The 15,206-nt window shown below is 44.7% G+C and overlaps 1 protein-coding gene across 4 annotated transcripts in view; it reads right to left on the reverse strand.

Annotated features, from left to right (window-relative positions):
- Window positions 1–15,206, reverse strand: part of PPP4R1 (protein phosphatase 4 regulatory subunit 1) — an 803,115-nt gene that overhangs the window by 586,257 nt on the left and 201,652 nt on the right. For all 4 annotated transcript variants that reach the window (XM_085607334.1, XM_085607333.1, XM_085607331.1 and 1 more), the window contains exon 6: window positions 15,021–15,167. In XM_085607334.1, the coding sequence (XP_085463460.1) occupies window positions 15,021–15,167 (147 nt within the window). The remainder of the gene's footprint in view (window positions 1–15,020; window positions 15,168–15,206) is intronic.

Genomic DNA, 15,206 nt, shown 5'->3' on the forward strand with positions numbered 1-15,206 from the left:
TTCGTCAAGCGGGGGCTGAGATAAAAGGGGGGTCCCAAAACGCGTTTTTCCCATGCATTTTTCCATAGGACCTTTAGACAGGGCTACAGCCCGAACGGCTGAACAGAATTACTAGAAATTTGGCAGAGAGGTAGTCCTCAGATCAAGGAAGTGCCTTTTGTAGGTTTGGTGTAAATCGGTTCAGTAGATTCTGAGAAAATAGCCTTTAAATCAATATATATATCTGAGCCAGCTTACGGTACGCTTACCGTACGCGTACGGTGGCGTGCGCGAGCGCGATTCTGATTGGCTCTTAGATCTTAGTAAACATTCGAAACAGCCGAAACCAGGAAGCGGCGGCCGCCATTTTCTCTCTCGCACTGAGAGCTAGGTTGTTAAATAAAAACAAGAAACATGTAAAGGGGCTGTTTAGACAGCTCCCACACACATAGCCATGTTGGGGGAGTCCCCAAAGACCCCCCAAGGCCAAAAAAGCAATTTTTATTTTTTCGCTAATTTCGCCGATTACGCTTACCGTACGCGTACGGTAATTTTTTTTTTAAAAAAACACTATCCACACTCTCCCCAACCCCATGTGATTTTGCTGGCCGAAGGCCACCAAATGTGCAGGGCTTATGAAACATTGAAAAAAAACCACAATTATTTAAACAAAAATAATAAAAGAAAAAATTAACAACACTCTCTCCACCCCGTGCGCGCACGGAACGAACTGCGTTAAGTGGGTTGCGCACGCCACGAATGGTGTAAAGTAACTTAGCATTTAAAAAACCGTACAAATTCACTGAAAAAACCATAGGTTTCACACACGTTATAGTTAGGAATTAGCATTTAAAAAACCTTGCAAATTCACTGAAAAAACCATAGGTTTCACACATGTTATAGTTAGCGGAAATTTTACTGATAAAAAACCAGTGAAATTCCCCCGTTATAGTTAGTGCAGGCAACTATAACTCACGCGACCGCAATCTTCTGCTGATGACTTATGTGTCTTTATGAAAAAAAAATATTTGAAATATATGTATAGCTAAAAATGTATGGAAGAAGACATGGGCAAATAAGTGTCTAAATACAGTATTAGCATCAGCAGAGGATTGCGGTCGCGTGAGTTATAGTTGCCTGCACTAACTATAACGGGGGAATTTCACTGGTTTTTTATCAGTAAAATTTCCGCTAACTATAACATGTGTGAAACCTATGGTTTTTTCAGTGAAATATATATATATATATATATATTACCTACTGGCGGTACCCAGTAGATAGTTATAGTTAGGACCACGTTTCCATAGGAAAACCGCAACATTCTATTTTGAATAACTTTGGCGCCGGTCGACGAATCCTCGCGAATTTTTCAAAATAGGTGGGGCGCTACGCTCCGCTCCTACCCTGAAAGTCTCGGGGGGATTCGTCAAGCGGGGGCTGAGATAAAAGGGGGGTCCCAAAACGCGTTTTTCCCATGCATTTTTCCATAGGACCTTTAGACACAGCTACAGCCCGAACGGCTGAACAGAATTATTTGAAATTTGGCAGAGAGGTAGTCCTCCGGTCAAGGAAGTGCCTTTTGTAGGTTTGGTGTAAATCTGTTCAGTAGATTCTGAGAAAATAGCCTTTAAATCAATATATATATCTGAGCCAGCTTACGGTGCGCTTACCGTACGCGTACGGTGACGTGCGCGAGCGCGATTCTGATTGGCTCTTAGATCTTAGTAAACATTCGAATCGGTTGAAACCAGGAAGCGGCGGCCGCCATTTTCTCTCTCGCTCTCAGAGTTGGGCAGCAAAAATGAAGCCCAAAAATGTCTAAAGGGGCAGTTTCTTCAGATCCTAACCACCCATCAATGATATAGGGGTCCCCAAAAACCCCCCCAGCCCCAAAAGAATTTTTTTTTTTTCGGAAAATCGGCGATTATGCTTACCGTACGGTAAAAAAAATTTTTTAAAAAAATATACACACTCTCCCCACCCTGTGTGCAAATGGTGCCTGAAGGGCACCATTTGTGCATGGCTTAGCACAGATATAAAATTAATAAGAATACATTTCTCAAAGATGCGCATAATATGTCCCCCATGTGCGCACGGTGCGCGAAGCGCATCGTGCGTACATGGCCCATCCCGCATAACGTGGGCACGCGGTGCGCGCAGCGCACCGCGTGACCACCGTGCGTGCACGGCACTAACTGCGTAAAGTGGGCGCGCGGTGCGCGAAGCGCACCGCGTGCTCACTGTGCGCGCACGGTGCGCGAACGCAACGAACTGCGTTAACTGGGCGCGCACGCCACGAATGGCGTAAAGTAACTTAGCATTTAAAAAACCGTACAAATTCACTGAAAAGACCATAGGTTTCACACACGTTATAGTTAGGAATTAGCATTTTAAAAAACCTTGCAAATTCACAGAAAAAACCATAGGTTTCACACGTTATAGTTAGCTGTACATATCACTCGTAAAAAACCAATGAAATTCCCCCGTTATAGTTCGTGCAGGCAACTATAACTCACGCGACCGCAATCTTCTGCTGATGACATATGTGTCTTTATGAAAAAAAAAAATTGTAATATATGTATAGCTAAAATTTAATGGAAGACATGGGCAAATAAGTGTCTAAATACAGTATTAGCATCAGCAGAGGATTGCGGTCGCGTGAGTTATAGTTGCCTGCACTAACTATAACGGGGGAATTTCATTGGTTTTTTACGAGTGAAATGTACAGCTAACTATAACGTGTGAAACCTATGGTTTTTTCAGTGAATATATATACATATATATATATATATATATATATATATATATATATATATATATATACACACACACACACACACACACACACACACACACACACACACACACACACATATATATATATAGATCTATGCAGAACTTCTCAACCCGGATTGATTTCAAGAAGCGATTTGCCCAGAATCACAGGATGTGGAGCCAAGGCTAAACCTTGGCTTCCCAGCTCCAAGGTCTGCAGTCTAGCCATGAGACCACATCCTCTACCCTTCTTCCTGTCTGATCACATTATTTCTCCCTTCTCCCTGTTTAGTTTAATTCTCTCTCTCGAAGCCTCCCATAACTGCTGCAACTGAAATCACCTTGTGGAGCTGGTGACTGAGGCACTTCGGAAGCAGCCTGGGCTTTCAAAACTGGTCTCCAAGGCTCCAACCCACCGGGCGAATGCCCTATGGAATTAAAGGCCTGTTGTGCAGGGAGGGTTGTATCAAAAGAGCAAACCTCTTTAAAATCAGCTAATCCGAAGGTGGAGCCTGTTTTCGCTCAGCCTATTAATGGCACAGGTGGTATGGGATTCAGCACCATAATTGGTCATAAAAAGCAAAACAACAACATTGAAATGGCGCCACAAGGCGCAAGTGTGTTTTCTCATTTTTGGCTCAGCGAATTTATAAGAGATTATATATATAAACCAATATGAAGCATTGTCAAACTGCATATTTTCTTACACCTGGACCTTAAAAGAGTTTTAAAAATATCCAGGGAGGGAGAACTAGAATGGTACCCTAAGTTCCTCATTAAAGTTGATTATGTTGCTGGGTAAAGAAGGACAAAACCATTTCCACCCTGCACGCGCCTCTCTGCAAACGGAAGATCTCACGAACACTGCATATTTAACTCGCACAGCCTTAAAAATTAATAAGCTCGTAAAAAGAATCCACTTTGAGTGGGTTATGGCAGACGTCCCGTCCTTTCTCTCACAGCAGGAGCACGCGGATCGCCTTTCGAAAGAGGGATTATACCTGCGTATTTTTAATCAACACCTCGCGCCATCAGTGGGAATACTGGCGGTGCACCGAGCCTCACAGGATGCAGGGATAGCGAGTCGGAATACTCCATTAGAATCTCTTCAAAGGGAACCAAAGAACCCCTCTGAATGCCTGCAACCACCACAGGGAGGTTTCGGGTTACCCTATAAAATATTGTGTTTGCTGTCAACAGCTAGTGAATAAAGGCTTTTATCTACGTCTGCGCACAGGAGCTTTTCCGCACTTCACTTCCAATTGGAGGCTGTGCATCTGGTTTAGAAGATTGCTTTCCTTGTGTTGAAAAGGAGGGTTCGGTAGGGGACATTCGTCTGCCCACTCACAGAGTGCGCCAAAGTCCTGAAGTCCTTGTTTTCATTGTTTACCAAGGCTCGGGCTGCCGCGCTTCATGTTAGCCATAAACTTCATCTCCCTGTGGCATCCCCCACCACCTCCCACAAGTCGCTGTTGCTCCGACAGAGCAAATCAAATTGTATGTTTTATCGCGCCGTGCGAGTTTTCACTTTTAAAGCATCTGTGACAATGGTGGGGCGTTTTGGAACCTAACGCACAGCCCACACGAAAATAATGATAAGAAAAAGCAAGTCGCTGTTGCTACGACAGAAAAATAAAAACTATGTTTTAGCGCGCCATGCGCGCTTTCACTTTTAAAGCATCCGTGACAATGGCGGTGTGTTTTGGAACCCAACGCACAGCCCACACGAAAATAATGAAAAGAAAAAAGTGCTGAAAGTAAATATTAAACCCACTGTCTCACACCGCCAGTAAAACATCCAATCCCGGTGGGCGTGGCCTAAAGAGGACAGGGTGGCAACCAGTAGGGACTAAAACCCTCCGGTACAATCAACGAACTAGGTTAGGCATAATGAATGACGACAAACGACGCACGCCAATGAAAATTGCAGGCGGAGCGGTGGCACGACTTCTGGAACCGTATTGATTCCAAGAAGCCCTCGCAGAGCGAGCACCGCATGCGCTCTGCAACGCCAGGTGAGACCTAAAAACTGAAAGTAGAATTGCAGAGCACCTTTTATCTGAAGTCCACTTGAAGTTTAAATACTCACTAAAGTTTCACGGTCTGTGACAGAATTCTATCTTCAAGACAATGACACGTTTTATAAACTACACAAGAGAAAAAAGAGGAGGTTCATGAATTCGCTTATGCTTTAGTGCAGCCTGGCACCCTATTGAAATTGAATAAGGCAGACTCCTAATTTGGGAAACTTTAAAAAACAAGCACCAGAAGCAGAGGTTGTACCCAAAACCTCTCAGATGTATGTATGACATCTACCTCATGTTTTTCAAACAGATCCTTAACATACCAAGGCATTACACTCTATTATGACGAAAACACTTTAGTCCCGGTCAAGGAAACTCCAGAGAAGTGCAGGGATCCAGACTGATCGAATAAAAAAAAATTACAGTCTAAAAACATGCTTGTCTACTCAGTGTACCGTGTAATGTCAGAAAGAGCGGGGAGACGCTTTAGAGGAATTGGGTCCTACGACAAGTGCATTGCTGGAGGGTTTGCCATTTGTAAAGTAATTAACTGTTTTAGATAAGTTATAAATATTTAATTCAACAATTCATAGTAAATCCGCACAGTGACCCACGGAGGGGGAGGGGGGTGGGGGTAGACGGGAGGAGAACCAAGTGGAAATCAACTGCCATGTCCATAAGCAGTAATATTTTAAGGCGACAGGAAAGGAGTATTTCTGTAACCAAACGAGAAATGTGTATTGCCTGTTGATCATATCTGTTCCTAATGTGCAATTGATGTTTCGCCAATTACGGAAAAACTTCAATAAAAATATTCAACAAAATACAATGAAAAAAAAATATTCATAGTAAATGACAGGCAATGATGGGTGGCAATTTCCCCATCAGCAATAATGTCACTGGAAATGAACGGTGCATCTTTATGCTCAACTGTGCAAGCTATTAGCCCATTCGGTACAAGACTAATTGTTCCAAACTTTCGAAAAAATCTGTTTATTTTTGACAGTTTTGATGAAAATAACTGTACATGTATCTAGCTTTGTGCATATAATGATGAGCATGTCCCTGACAATAGCAGTTTACAGGTACTCCATTACTGGTTGGAAAAGCGACACTAGGGACCAGACCCTGCATTTTGTGTTTTGAGTATTCTTGCAGAGCTGTTATCCAACACAAATATCAAGAAGTCAGTCTCACAGGTCAAAATGTTCATGACAGCGCCATGCAGAAGTAGAAAAGAACTAAAAAAAATGTTGATGCCTTAGGTGTATGGGGATATGGACATACACATCTAGAAGATCCAGAGATGTCATATAGTCTCCTGAATTCAGGAGTTGTAGGATCTCTTTTAGAGAGATAGCATCCTGAAAGGTTGTTTCTTGATGTGTTTAAGAGTCTCAAGTCCATAACTTGTCTCCATTTTTCTGACTTATTTTTGATGAGGAAGAAGTTGGAGTAAAAGCCCATGTGGTGCAGAAACTCCACCATCGCAGCCTAGGTTAGAAGTGAACACATTTCCTACTTCAGCAAAGACCGATTACGATGAGATGGTCCGCGAGGCGGAAAACTGGGAGGCTTTTAAACAAATTCCAGTGTGCGACCATCTGGATTATGTCTAACACCCATTTGTCGGAAGAGATGCTCTTCCAGCGACAATTGGTGTGGAGGTGGTACTAAGGTGACTGGTGGCAGGGAAACATCACTGGCACCTGGAAGCATCCATGTGATTTCTCGTCAATCATCAAGTACGTCATCTTGATTGACGAGAATAGGATGATTAGGCAGTAGCTGTGTATGGCTATTGTGAACGATATCACTGCTGGGAGAGATCTTACAGAGCGTTACACTGAATCCTTAAAGTCATAAAGAAAACGGTTTGACCGGTAGAGGTAAGGCAAAGTGCTTGGACGCTTTTTCGAGGAGCTATTGAAAACCTCCAGTGTCAGCTGGGGGTGAATCAACAGGGGTTGGCGATGGTGAAGCAGACAATGCTGCTACATAGTCATCCCATTCCAGATGGCCATCTGCATTCCCAAAGGAATCTCACCCTCCTCTGGTTGTTGGTCCTCATCACAAATCAGCAAAGGTATCCCTTACCATGATGGTAAGAATCCAACATCCATCCTGTTTTTGTGCACTAGGAGGACACTTTGGAAGATAAACTATCTCTGGAGCTTCAAAACGGTTTGTTGTACCAGCGCATTCACACACGGAAATCATTTGAAACAGCCATTTAACATAAGGTGCAAATCCGTGACCAAAGCTATAGGGATTGTAACTGTGTCCAATTGTTCATACTGTTGTTCTTTCAGTTCATCATAAGGATAATGTTCCTGGGGGCGTGGCTTGCCGTGAAGCAAGATGACCGTCACTAAGGTAGGCTCCGCCGAGCAGACCTCGTAAATCCCCCCAAAAATTAGGTCATTATCCGACACTAGGACACCTGAACGTGAGTATGGAAGCCCGATGATGTCCAACGGCCAGAGACAACGAGTGGGATAGATTCCAACTTGCCATATCGGAGAAAGAGACGCGATGTGCTGGGGGCCTGGTTAGCCGCGTCTCAAGTGAAGACCTAATCCAACGGTCGACGACAGCCGGAGGGCGGGGCTGGCAACAGTGAAAGGTAAACTCGGCTGCAGCGGAAAAGTGGAGGACGGCAGCCGGAGATCTGGACTTGGCTCGTGTGCGCTGCCCCCGCGTCTGGCTGTGTCCAGGGCGGTGCGGGCAGATGTCAGAGTCCGGGAGTTGAGACACCGTTCTGGCCCCGGAGCCAGCGTGGAGTAACAGCCCTGCAGACGCGACCCAATAGGCTGCAGTAAATGCCGTGAAGACAGGGCAGAGGTAGGGCCTGGTGAGGAGACAAGGTGTACAGAGTAACGAGGCCCAAGAGGACTCCTCCTCGTGGGCAAGAGTGAAGAAGCCCACGCTTCGAAAGTACTTTTATGCTCCTTTCTGCAACACAAGGAAGTGCCCCCCCCCCGCCAATAACCAGGGGGGATCCTACAGACCATACAAGTGTAGGGGGGGGCCGAACTGGAACAGCCAGGAGGAGCAAGGGAACACTGCAGCCTTAGCACCGAGAGGCGTGGAGGAGCGGAGGTGACCGGGGACCATGAGCGGGGACCACAAGCAGGAACCCCCGACAGGCCGCCAGGAGCAGTGAGTGTGTGTGCCTGGACAGGCGGCAGTGAGTAATGCCTAGGTCCTATGGGGAAATACATAAAGTGTGCTGGAAGCCAAGCTTTAAGACCAAGAAGGCCAATCCTGCCGCAATAATGTCTGTATCATAGGATGGACCTATTCATGGAGGAGCTCATACTGAAAACGCTCCGACCAAGGGGACTGTCTAAATATTTTTCGGTGGAAAAGACCTATAGAGTTCCGGGAACCCATCCAAGACGCGCGACGACAGAAAATAAGGTTTGGAGATTCACTATGTCTGAGGGGGCCTGGGATTGGCTCAATGGATGGCGAACTTTGGGAAAGCCAAGAAGTACAGGCAGAGGTGGAGACGAACAAAACGCAGCAACAGCATCAGCAGAGGCTGGTCAGGAGTATTCTCAACTCAAACTACCCAACCATCCCAGAAGCCTGAAGAGGTGGGGGAGGCGTCATTCTGAGAGATCAGATGCCAGAGAACTTGTGGGAAAATAAAGGGAATTTGAGATATGAACAGACTACAAAACATGATGCAGGTAAGACGATGCTTTTAATAAAAATTATTTTTCTTTTCCTTCCGGGGAACATGGAGTGGGGGTGGCTCAGGGGTCTTGTCTCTGTACTCAGGAACATGAGATTGGTGGTACTAAAAGAGGGGATTGAGGGCAGCACCCAAGTGGCGTGTTTATGGTTTAAGTCCACAAAACACAAAATCGAGAAGGGGGGTTGGTAACACACTTAACTACACAATCAAGGTAGTAACAGCAGCCCAGGCGGCAATCCCACAATTAGAAACAGATGACCACACTGATTTCTGAGAAGCACCTTCAAACACCACCCACTGTAGTAGGCCCTGCAAAACGGGACCCGACGGTTATGACATGGAATGTCAATGGATTAGGAAATAAAATCAAATGGATGTTGGTGATGCAATGCATTTGGCAACATACCCCAGACATAGTTATGTTGCAAGAAACGCACCTGATGGGCAACACTTGCAAAGCCCTAGACAGATTTGGGTATCAACTGGTAGCACATGACGGGTTTATCACCGGATCACGAGGAGTGGGAATACAACTCAAAAAGTTACTACCCTTCACACCCAGTGGGACATGTCAGGATCGATTAGGCAGATATGTGGCCCGTAAGGGACAGTCGGTTCCTCAACCTGTGTTCGGTATATGTACCGCCTAGAATGCATGCGGGGACCCTGCCAGAACTCTGCACGCTACTCCTGGAACTCCCATCTGGAGTTTTTGTACTGGGTAGAGACCTGAATGCTCTGATGGACCCCTCCAAAGATAGACTTTCGAGCTCAGGAAGGGAAGAGGGGAACTGAGGCACTGAAGGCATTTGCAGATGCCCTCGGACTGGTAGACCTGTGGAGGGAACATAATCCTCTACCTAAGCAACATAACTTTTCCTCAGCACCACACGGGGGACTTTCCCCAACTAAACTATATAATGACACACTGACAAGGCGGGCAGGTTATGAGGGGTACTACACAAGTCAAGGTGTATATCGGACCACTCACCGGTTGAGGTGTGAGTGCTAGGACCTGTCCGAATAAATACCTTTCCACCCCGTATAGAGCCATGGCTACTCAGAGATAAAGCTATGCAAGACTAAATTTGAGAATGGACCTCGCACTACTTTCAGGACAACCAGAGGACAGTACAATCGCCTGGTACATTATAGGAAGCCTACAAGACTGTAATAAGGGGACACATACAGGCCTTGGCAGGGGGAAAGAGCGGAAGCTCTATGTGAAACTCTAGAGAGGGAATTAGCCCGGCTCGGGGCAACCGTGGCTAACTCTGTAGAATGTAACCCCCAGACTAGGCACTTATTCCGCATCAAGCAGCAGGAGCTGCGAAATACTGCGGGGGAAAAAAACGAAGGAGTATGCTAGAGCAACACAGAGGAAACTGTACGATGTAGGAGACAAGGCCACCACATTGATGGCATGGCTGCAAAATAGGGACAATGCGGGAAATTGGGTACTCTAGCGCAGAACCCCAAAGGGTGACACAATAATGACAAATGAGGCCATAGCGGAAGAATTTGCGAACTACTTTGAGCAGATATATTAATCCTCCTCAACAAGAACCAAAATAGACTGTATAGAATTTCTAAAAGATGCAAACCTCCCCACAATAACACAGGAGGAACGCGGAGTCCTGGACACAGACTTAACTACTGAGGAAATCTGTGTAGCAATCAGGGAACTGCAGTCAGTTAAGACGCCTGACAACAACGGTCTGGCGATAGAACTATATAAAGGACTGACAACATTAGTGGCCCACACATGCTGGAGATGTTCAGCGACTCGCTAGGGCAGGGCAAACTACTAGAAGACCAAAGACCAGCCACAATAGTGGTTATGCCAAAGCAGGGCATACCGCTCGAAGAATGCTCCTCCTATCGACCAATCTCATTATTGAATGCGGAGGTAAAGATTTTGGCCAAGGTCTTGGAGACTAGATTGACTAAAGTAATAACGGCCCTAGTTCACCCTGATCAATCAGGGTTTATACCACAGTGGAGCACCAGACTAAATCTACAGCAATTATATGGGGTCCTACACGTGACTGGGACTGAACAAAGAAAACGCAGTGCTGCTCTCCCTGGATACACAAATGGCATTCAACAGCATTATCTCTTTGCAGCACTGGAACACTTCAGTCTCGGACCCAAGTTCTGCGCACGGGTGCAGCTTCTATACCAGAGTCCCCTGGCCCGAGTAAGAGTGAATGGTGTGACATATAGGAAGGTGGCACTACACAAGGCTACAAGACAGGAATGCCCACTCTCACCTATGCTCTTTGTGCTTGCACTTGGAACCCTTAGCACCATGGGCCAGAAGAGACCCATTAATAAGAGAAATTAAGGTGAGGGCGCATGGGAGAAAAGAAACTCATACGCAGACGGCATACTCCTATATGCTTCAAAACCCCGATCGACAATACACCGCACACTTCACATATTCCAACTGTTCGGCAGCTACTCAGCCTACCAGATGAATTGGGATAACTCCCTCACATTCTTTTTGGCAGGAGATGCACAGGCTATGCCATCCAACGGAAATATGATATTGATCAGACACACATTCAAATAATTGGGTATTGTAATATCACTAAATGAGGCAGACTTTTTAAATGATAACCTACTCCCACAGTTACACAGACTACAGCAAGATGTGCACTGGAGAAAGCTGCCACTTTCACTACTCGGAAGAGCAGCCCTCTTTAAAAATGAGGGCACTGCCACGCCATATAGGATACCAATTACATTTTTTTGTAAAGTAGGTTCTGATGTGACGCAGCTTCTGTGGGACAGGGGACACCCCAGGATTGCACTGCAAATACTGCAAAGGGGCGTGTACAAAGGGGGTATGGCAGTCCCAGACATTCTGAACCATTACTGGACAGCACAACTGGTCTCGCTCAATGATTGGGTGTTTGCGGGTAGAGTGGAACCAGCATTAAAGGGTAGATCATTAGGCAATGGGACAGAAAGGATACCTAGATGCGCCATATAGTAAAAAACTCAGTTTACTAAAACACACACAGGTAACTATCAGAGTCTAGAGGGAGGCAACAAAGTTCCTCGGATGGGAAGGCAAACTAGCGGAGTGTACACCCTTATGGAACAGCGACGCTCTAAGTGAGATACGTGGACTGAAGGGATTCCGTGCCTGGACCTGCTGGGTATTGAATATCTGGGGAATGTATGGAAGGGACAGAGAATGGTGGACTTCCAAGATATACAAGCTGACTACCTGATGCCTGACACTCAACTGTAAATATTGATATTGTTCAAACACACCTTAAAGGCACACATCACAACGGGAGACCAAATACCTGAACACGCGTCATTGGAAGACAGAGTAATTTTAGACCCAATGGTGGAGAAAAAAAATTGCCTCATATATAAAGAGATCATGAGCAATACCCCCGACCCACTTAGACGGGAGGCATGGGAGAGAGACATCGGGATCCTGGAGGACGATGATTGGGAGGAAGCCAGACAGAGCCCTAGAAAAGTAGACATAAGAGCGACATTCCGCTTCATACAACTTCGAATCCTACATTGATCTTACATATGATCAGCCAAAGCTACTCTGACTGACAAATGTGCGAGGAGATGCAGGGAAGAGGGTACCTTCTTACATATGCTGTGGAGTACACGGTTCAACAGAGATACTTGAAACAAGTTAAACAAGTGATGACTGCAGTAACAGGACAGCTAATCCCTAGATGCACAATGGCTTATTTTGTGTGCGACAGGGGAAACCAAATGGTCAAAATACACCAAGATGTGGCTGTCATTAGCAGCTGTAAAAGCAAAAAGAAACATAGCAAGGAGATGGGAGCCAACACTCCCCCTCAAGGTCACTGACTGGAATAAAGACCTTAATTGGTGCAGTGCTGCTGAGAAGGTGGTTAATCAAAGCAGGGGATGCCGTGCAAAGTGGGGAAAAGTATGGACTAGGTGGATGGAACATAGAGGGATCTGATGAAATGTTAAATGTAATATATACAATGAGTGAGATGTACAAAGGGACGGGAACTGCCAGACATGGTACTTGAGAGATATGGATGCAATGGGAAATACCTGTATTAGAAGCAGATAGTAGATAAAACCTCAAAGATTGCAAATGGTACTTTTATTGCCATTCAAATAGGATGTTAAAAGGATAGTGCTCCTGGTGTCAAATTCTTGGGTGGGCTGTGGACGCCTATCCTGGAAGGAAAATTCACCTTCAAGTTATCTTGAAGTGTCAGCCCTCTCATCATCGTCCTGACACACAACGTTATCTGGAATGGGCTATAAGCGGGCCAAATAGACTCTCATCCCCGAACGTTTGCATCTTTAAAGGGCATACTGGAGGTAGCAGACACACCTTGGAAATGTCTTGCTGAATAGGTGCTTAAATGGCATCATCTGAAATGGTTATGGTTTCAGCTACTGTCACTAACTGGCTGTTGACGAGGCTTGCCCCAATGGAATCTTCGTCGATGGAGTCTCATTAGAAGAATTTGACAGCTTTGACATTGCTGTGGTCTATATTTTTGACGACAACAATGAAGTCGTCATCAGTCTCTTTGACTACGACGAAGATGTCGTCTTTTTGGTAGCCGAATTTGTCGATGCTGCCTTCGTCATCGGCACTGAAGGGAATGCTTGAGCAGGCACTTTCCTGTAGACAAAATGTTTTCTTGGACGACAGATCCATCGACAGATGGATTTTCTTCACAGAAGGTTCTTTAAAGGGTTTGACAGGAACCGAAGAAGCGGAATATACAACCATTCTGAGAGAGGGTAAGCGCTCAGCAGACTCTTTATTTGAATGCCTCTCAGCGCTGGTATCTTTGCTGAGTGGTTTCACCTTTTTAGAGTCTTTTTTCAGACGAGGAAGAGCCCTCACCTTTGCGCTTCCTTGAATAAGCCCCTATCCTCACTCAGAGTTAAGCCAAAGGAGGAGCCTGGTGTCACGGTCTTTTAGGGTTTTGGCAGAGAAAGTGCAACAATGCTTGCACTCTTTAGGCTTATGCCGAGGGTACAGACAATAAAGAAGTGGTGGGGGTCCCCTCAGAGAAAAGTCTTGGCTTCCCACAGGATCTATAGATCTGAATAGCCTTTTTCTTTTAGATCAGATGTTTCTTCAAGGTCTTTGAAGCAAAGTTGAGATTTGACAGGTCAAAAGTTCACTGTAATAACACTGTGACCAAGTAGAGCTCAGGGAGACTACCTAATGCGACATGTGTTAAGAAATCTGATGTATGGTGACTCAGCAGGGGAGTGCTTCAGGGTTTCTAATCTGATTGGTTGAAGTTTGGATGCATTAAAACATTTTGAATTGGCTAGCAATGTCCATTGTTCTCAATGTGATTTCCAATGCTTATGTATTAACACTGCTTAAATATCTGTTACTGTGGGATTCCCACTATGACCAATGGGAAGATTCAAGCAAGTGAATCTATGAAAGGTACAATACTGAAGAATAATGGTAAAATGTACAGATTAACTGTTGTAGTGGAAAAGGGCTCATATGTAAGTGAGCTTGAAAGATGAAGTGTTGTTCGGTCAATTAAAACTAATTGTAGGAATGTTAAAAATACTGTTTGAATCATTTTCTTTAGTGACAAGGAACTAAAAGTAACAGCTGACATATGTTCATCTATCATAATACTTTCTGATAAGAAGTATAAATATTGATGCGATAGGAAAAGGTTTCTTTTATGCTATATAAATTCTGGGTACCAGAAAGGACAAGGTTTGATGGCTTTCCATTTTTCCATTAGAGGTTTATGAAATGATTGGCTTGGATGTCAAGCCATGATGAAGAGATTTCTGTAAGTTTCACAAAGACATTTCACTTGTATAGGCTCATCCTGAACTTGGTTTTCTGCCATTCTGGATGACAAAGTCGGTCCAATTACAATGGTAAAGGTGAAGAGTGATGGCATACTACATTTTCAAGAAGGATATAAACAGGATAGGAACATTAAGAGAGAGTGAGAGTCTCAGAGTGAGACAGAGAGACCAAGTGAGAATGAAGGGTTTTGCAGGGGTCAGGGAGTCAGGCACATGATGTTAAATCAAGTAAAACAGGGTAAGGGATTCCCAAATACCCTGAAATTGATGCCATCATCACAAGGATTTCTTTATAAGGCCTTCCTTGCATTCCGGAATAATACTGTATTTGACTCGCATTAAAAGTGTAAAGCACCTGACACAAAACCACCTCCCCTCTATAAACTGTTCAACTTCTTATCTTCCTACTTTACAGCAACTCAAATAACAGTTAAAAATTTGCTGAACTTCACACTGCATATCGTGGCTTAAGTACTGTCACTCCAATTCACTTAAACACATGATGCAAATGTACATTTATGGCACTGTAGTATACGGATTTCTGATTTACTATGATCATATGCAAGAGTAACAAAAGAGATGCAACTGTTTCGTAGTGTGGGCCACTTTGTTGCCACTTTGAGCTGGATCACATTAACATAAAAACCAAATTATAACAGAAAACATGATTTAATAATCATTGCAGTCAGTTTACTTACTGCCACAGCTTCGGTCTTCGTATCGTCATTGCTGTCTGGAGCAGTTAAATCTATGAGAACTGGACACACTTTGGACTCAATATCATGCCTTTCAATAAGATCCTGTTCCAGCAGCACTAATAGTGCGGCCTGACTTGTCTTCCTGACCTAGAACGAAACACTGCAAAATTATCGAAGTGCAAGAGT

The sequence above is a fragment of the Triturus cristatus genome, chromosome 5_2 (genome assembly GCF_964204655.1).
Source record: "Triturus cristatus chromosome 5_2, aTriCri1.1, whole genome shotgun sequence".
NCBI classification, from domain to species: domain Eukaryota; kingdom Metazoa; phylum Chordata; class Amphibia; order Caudata; family Salamandridae; genus Triturus; species Triturus cristatus.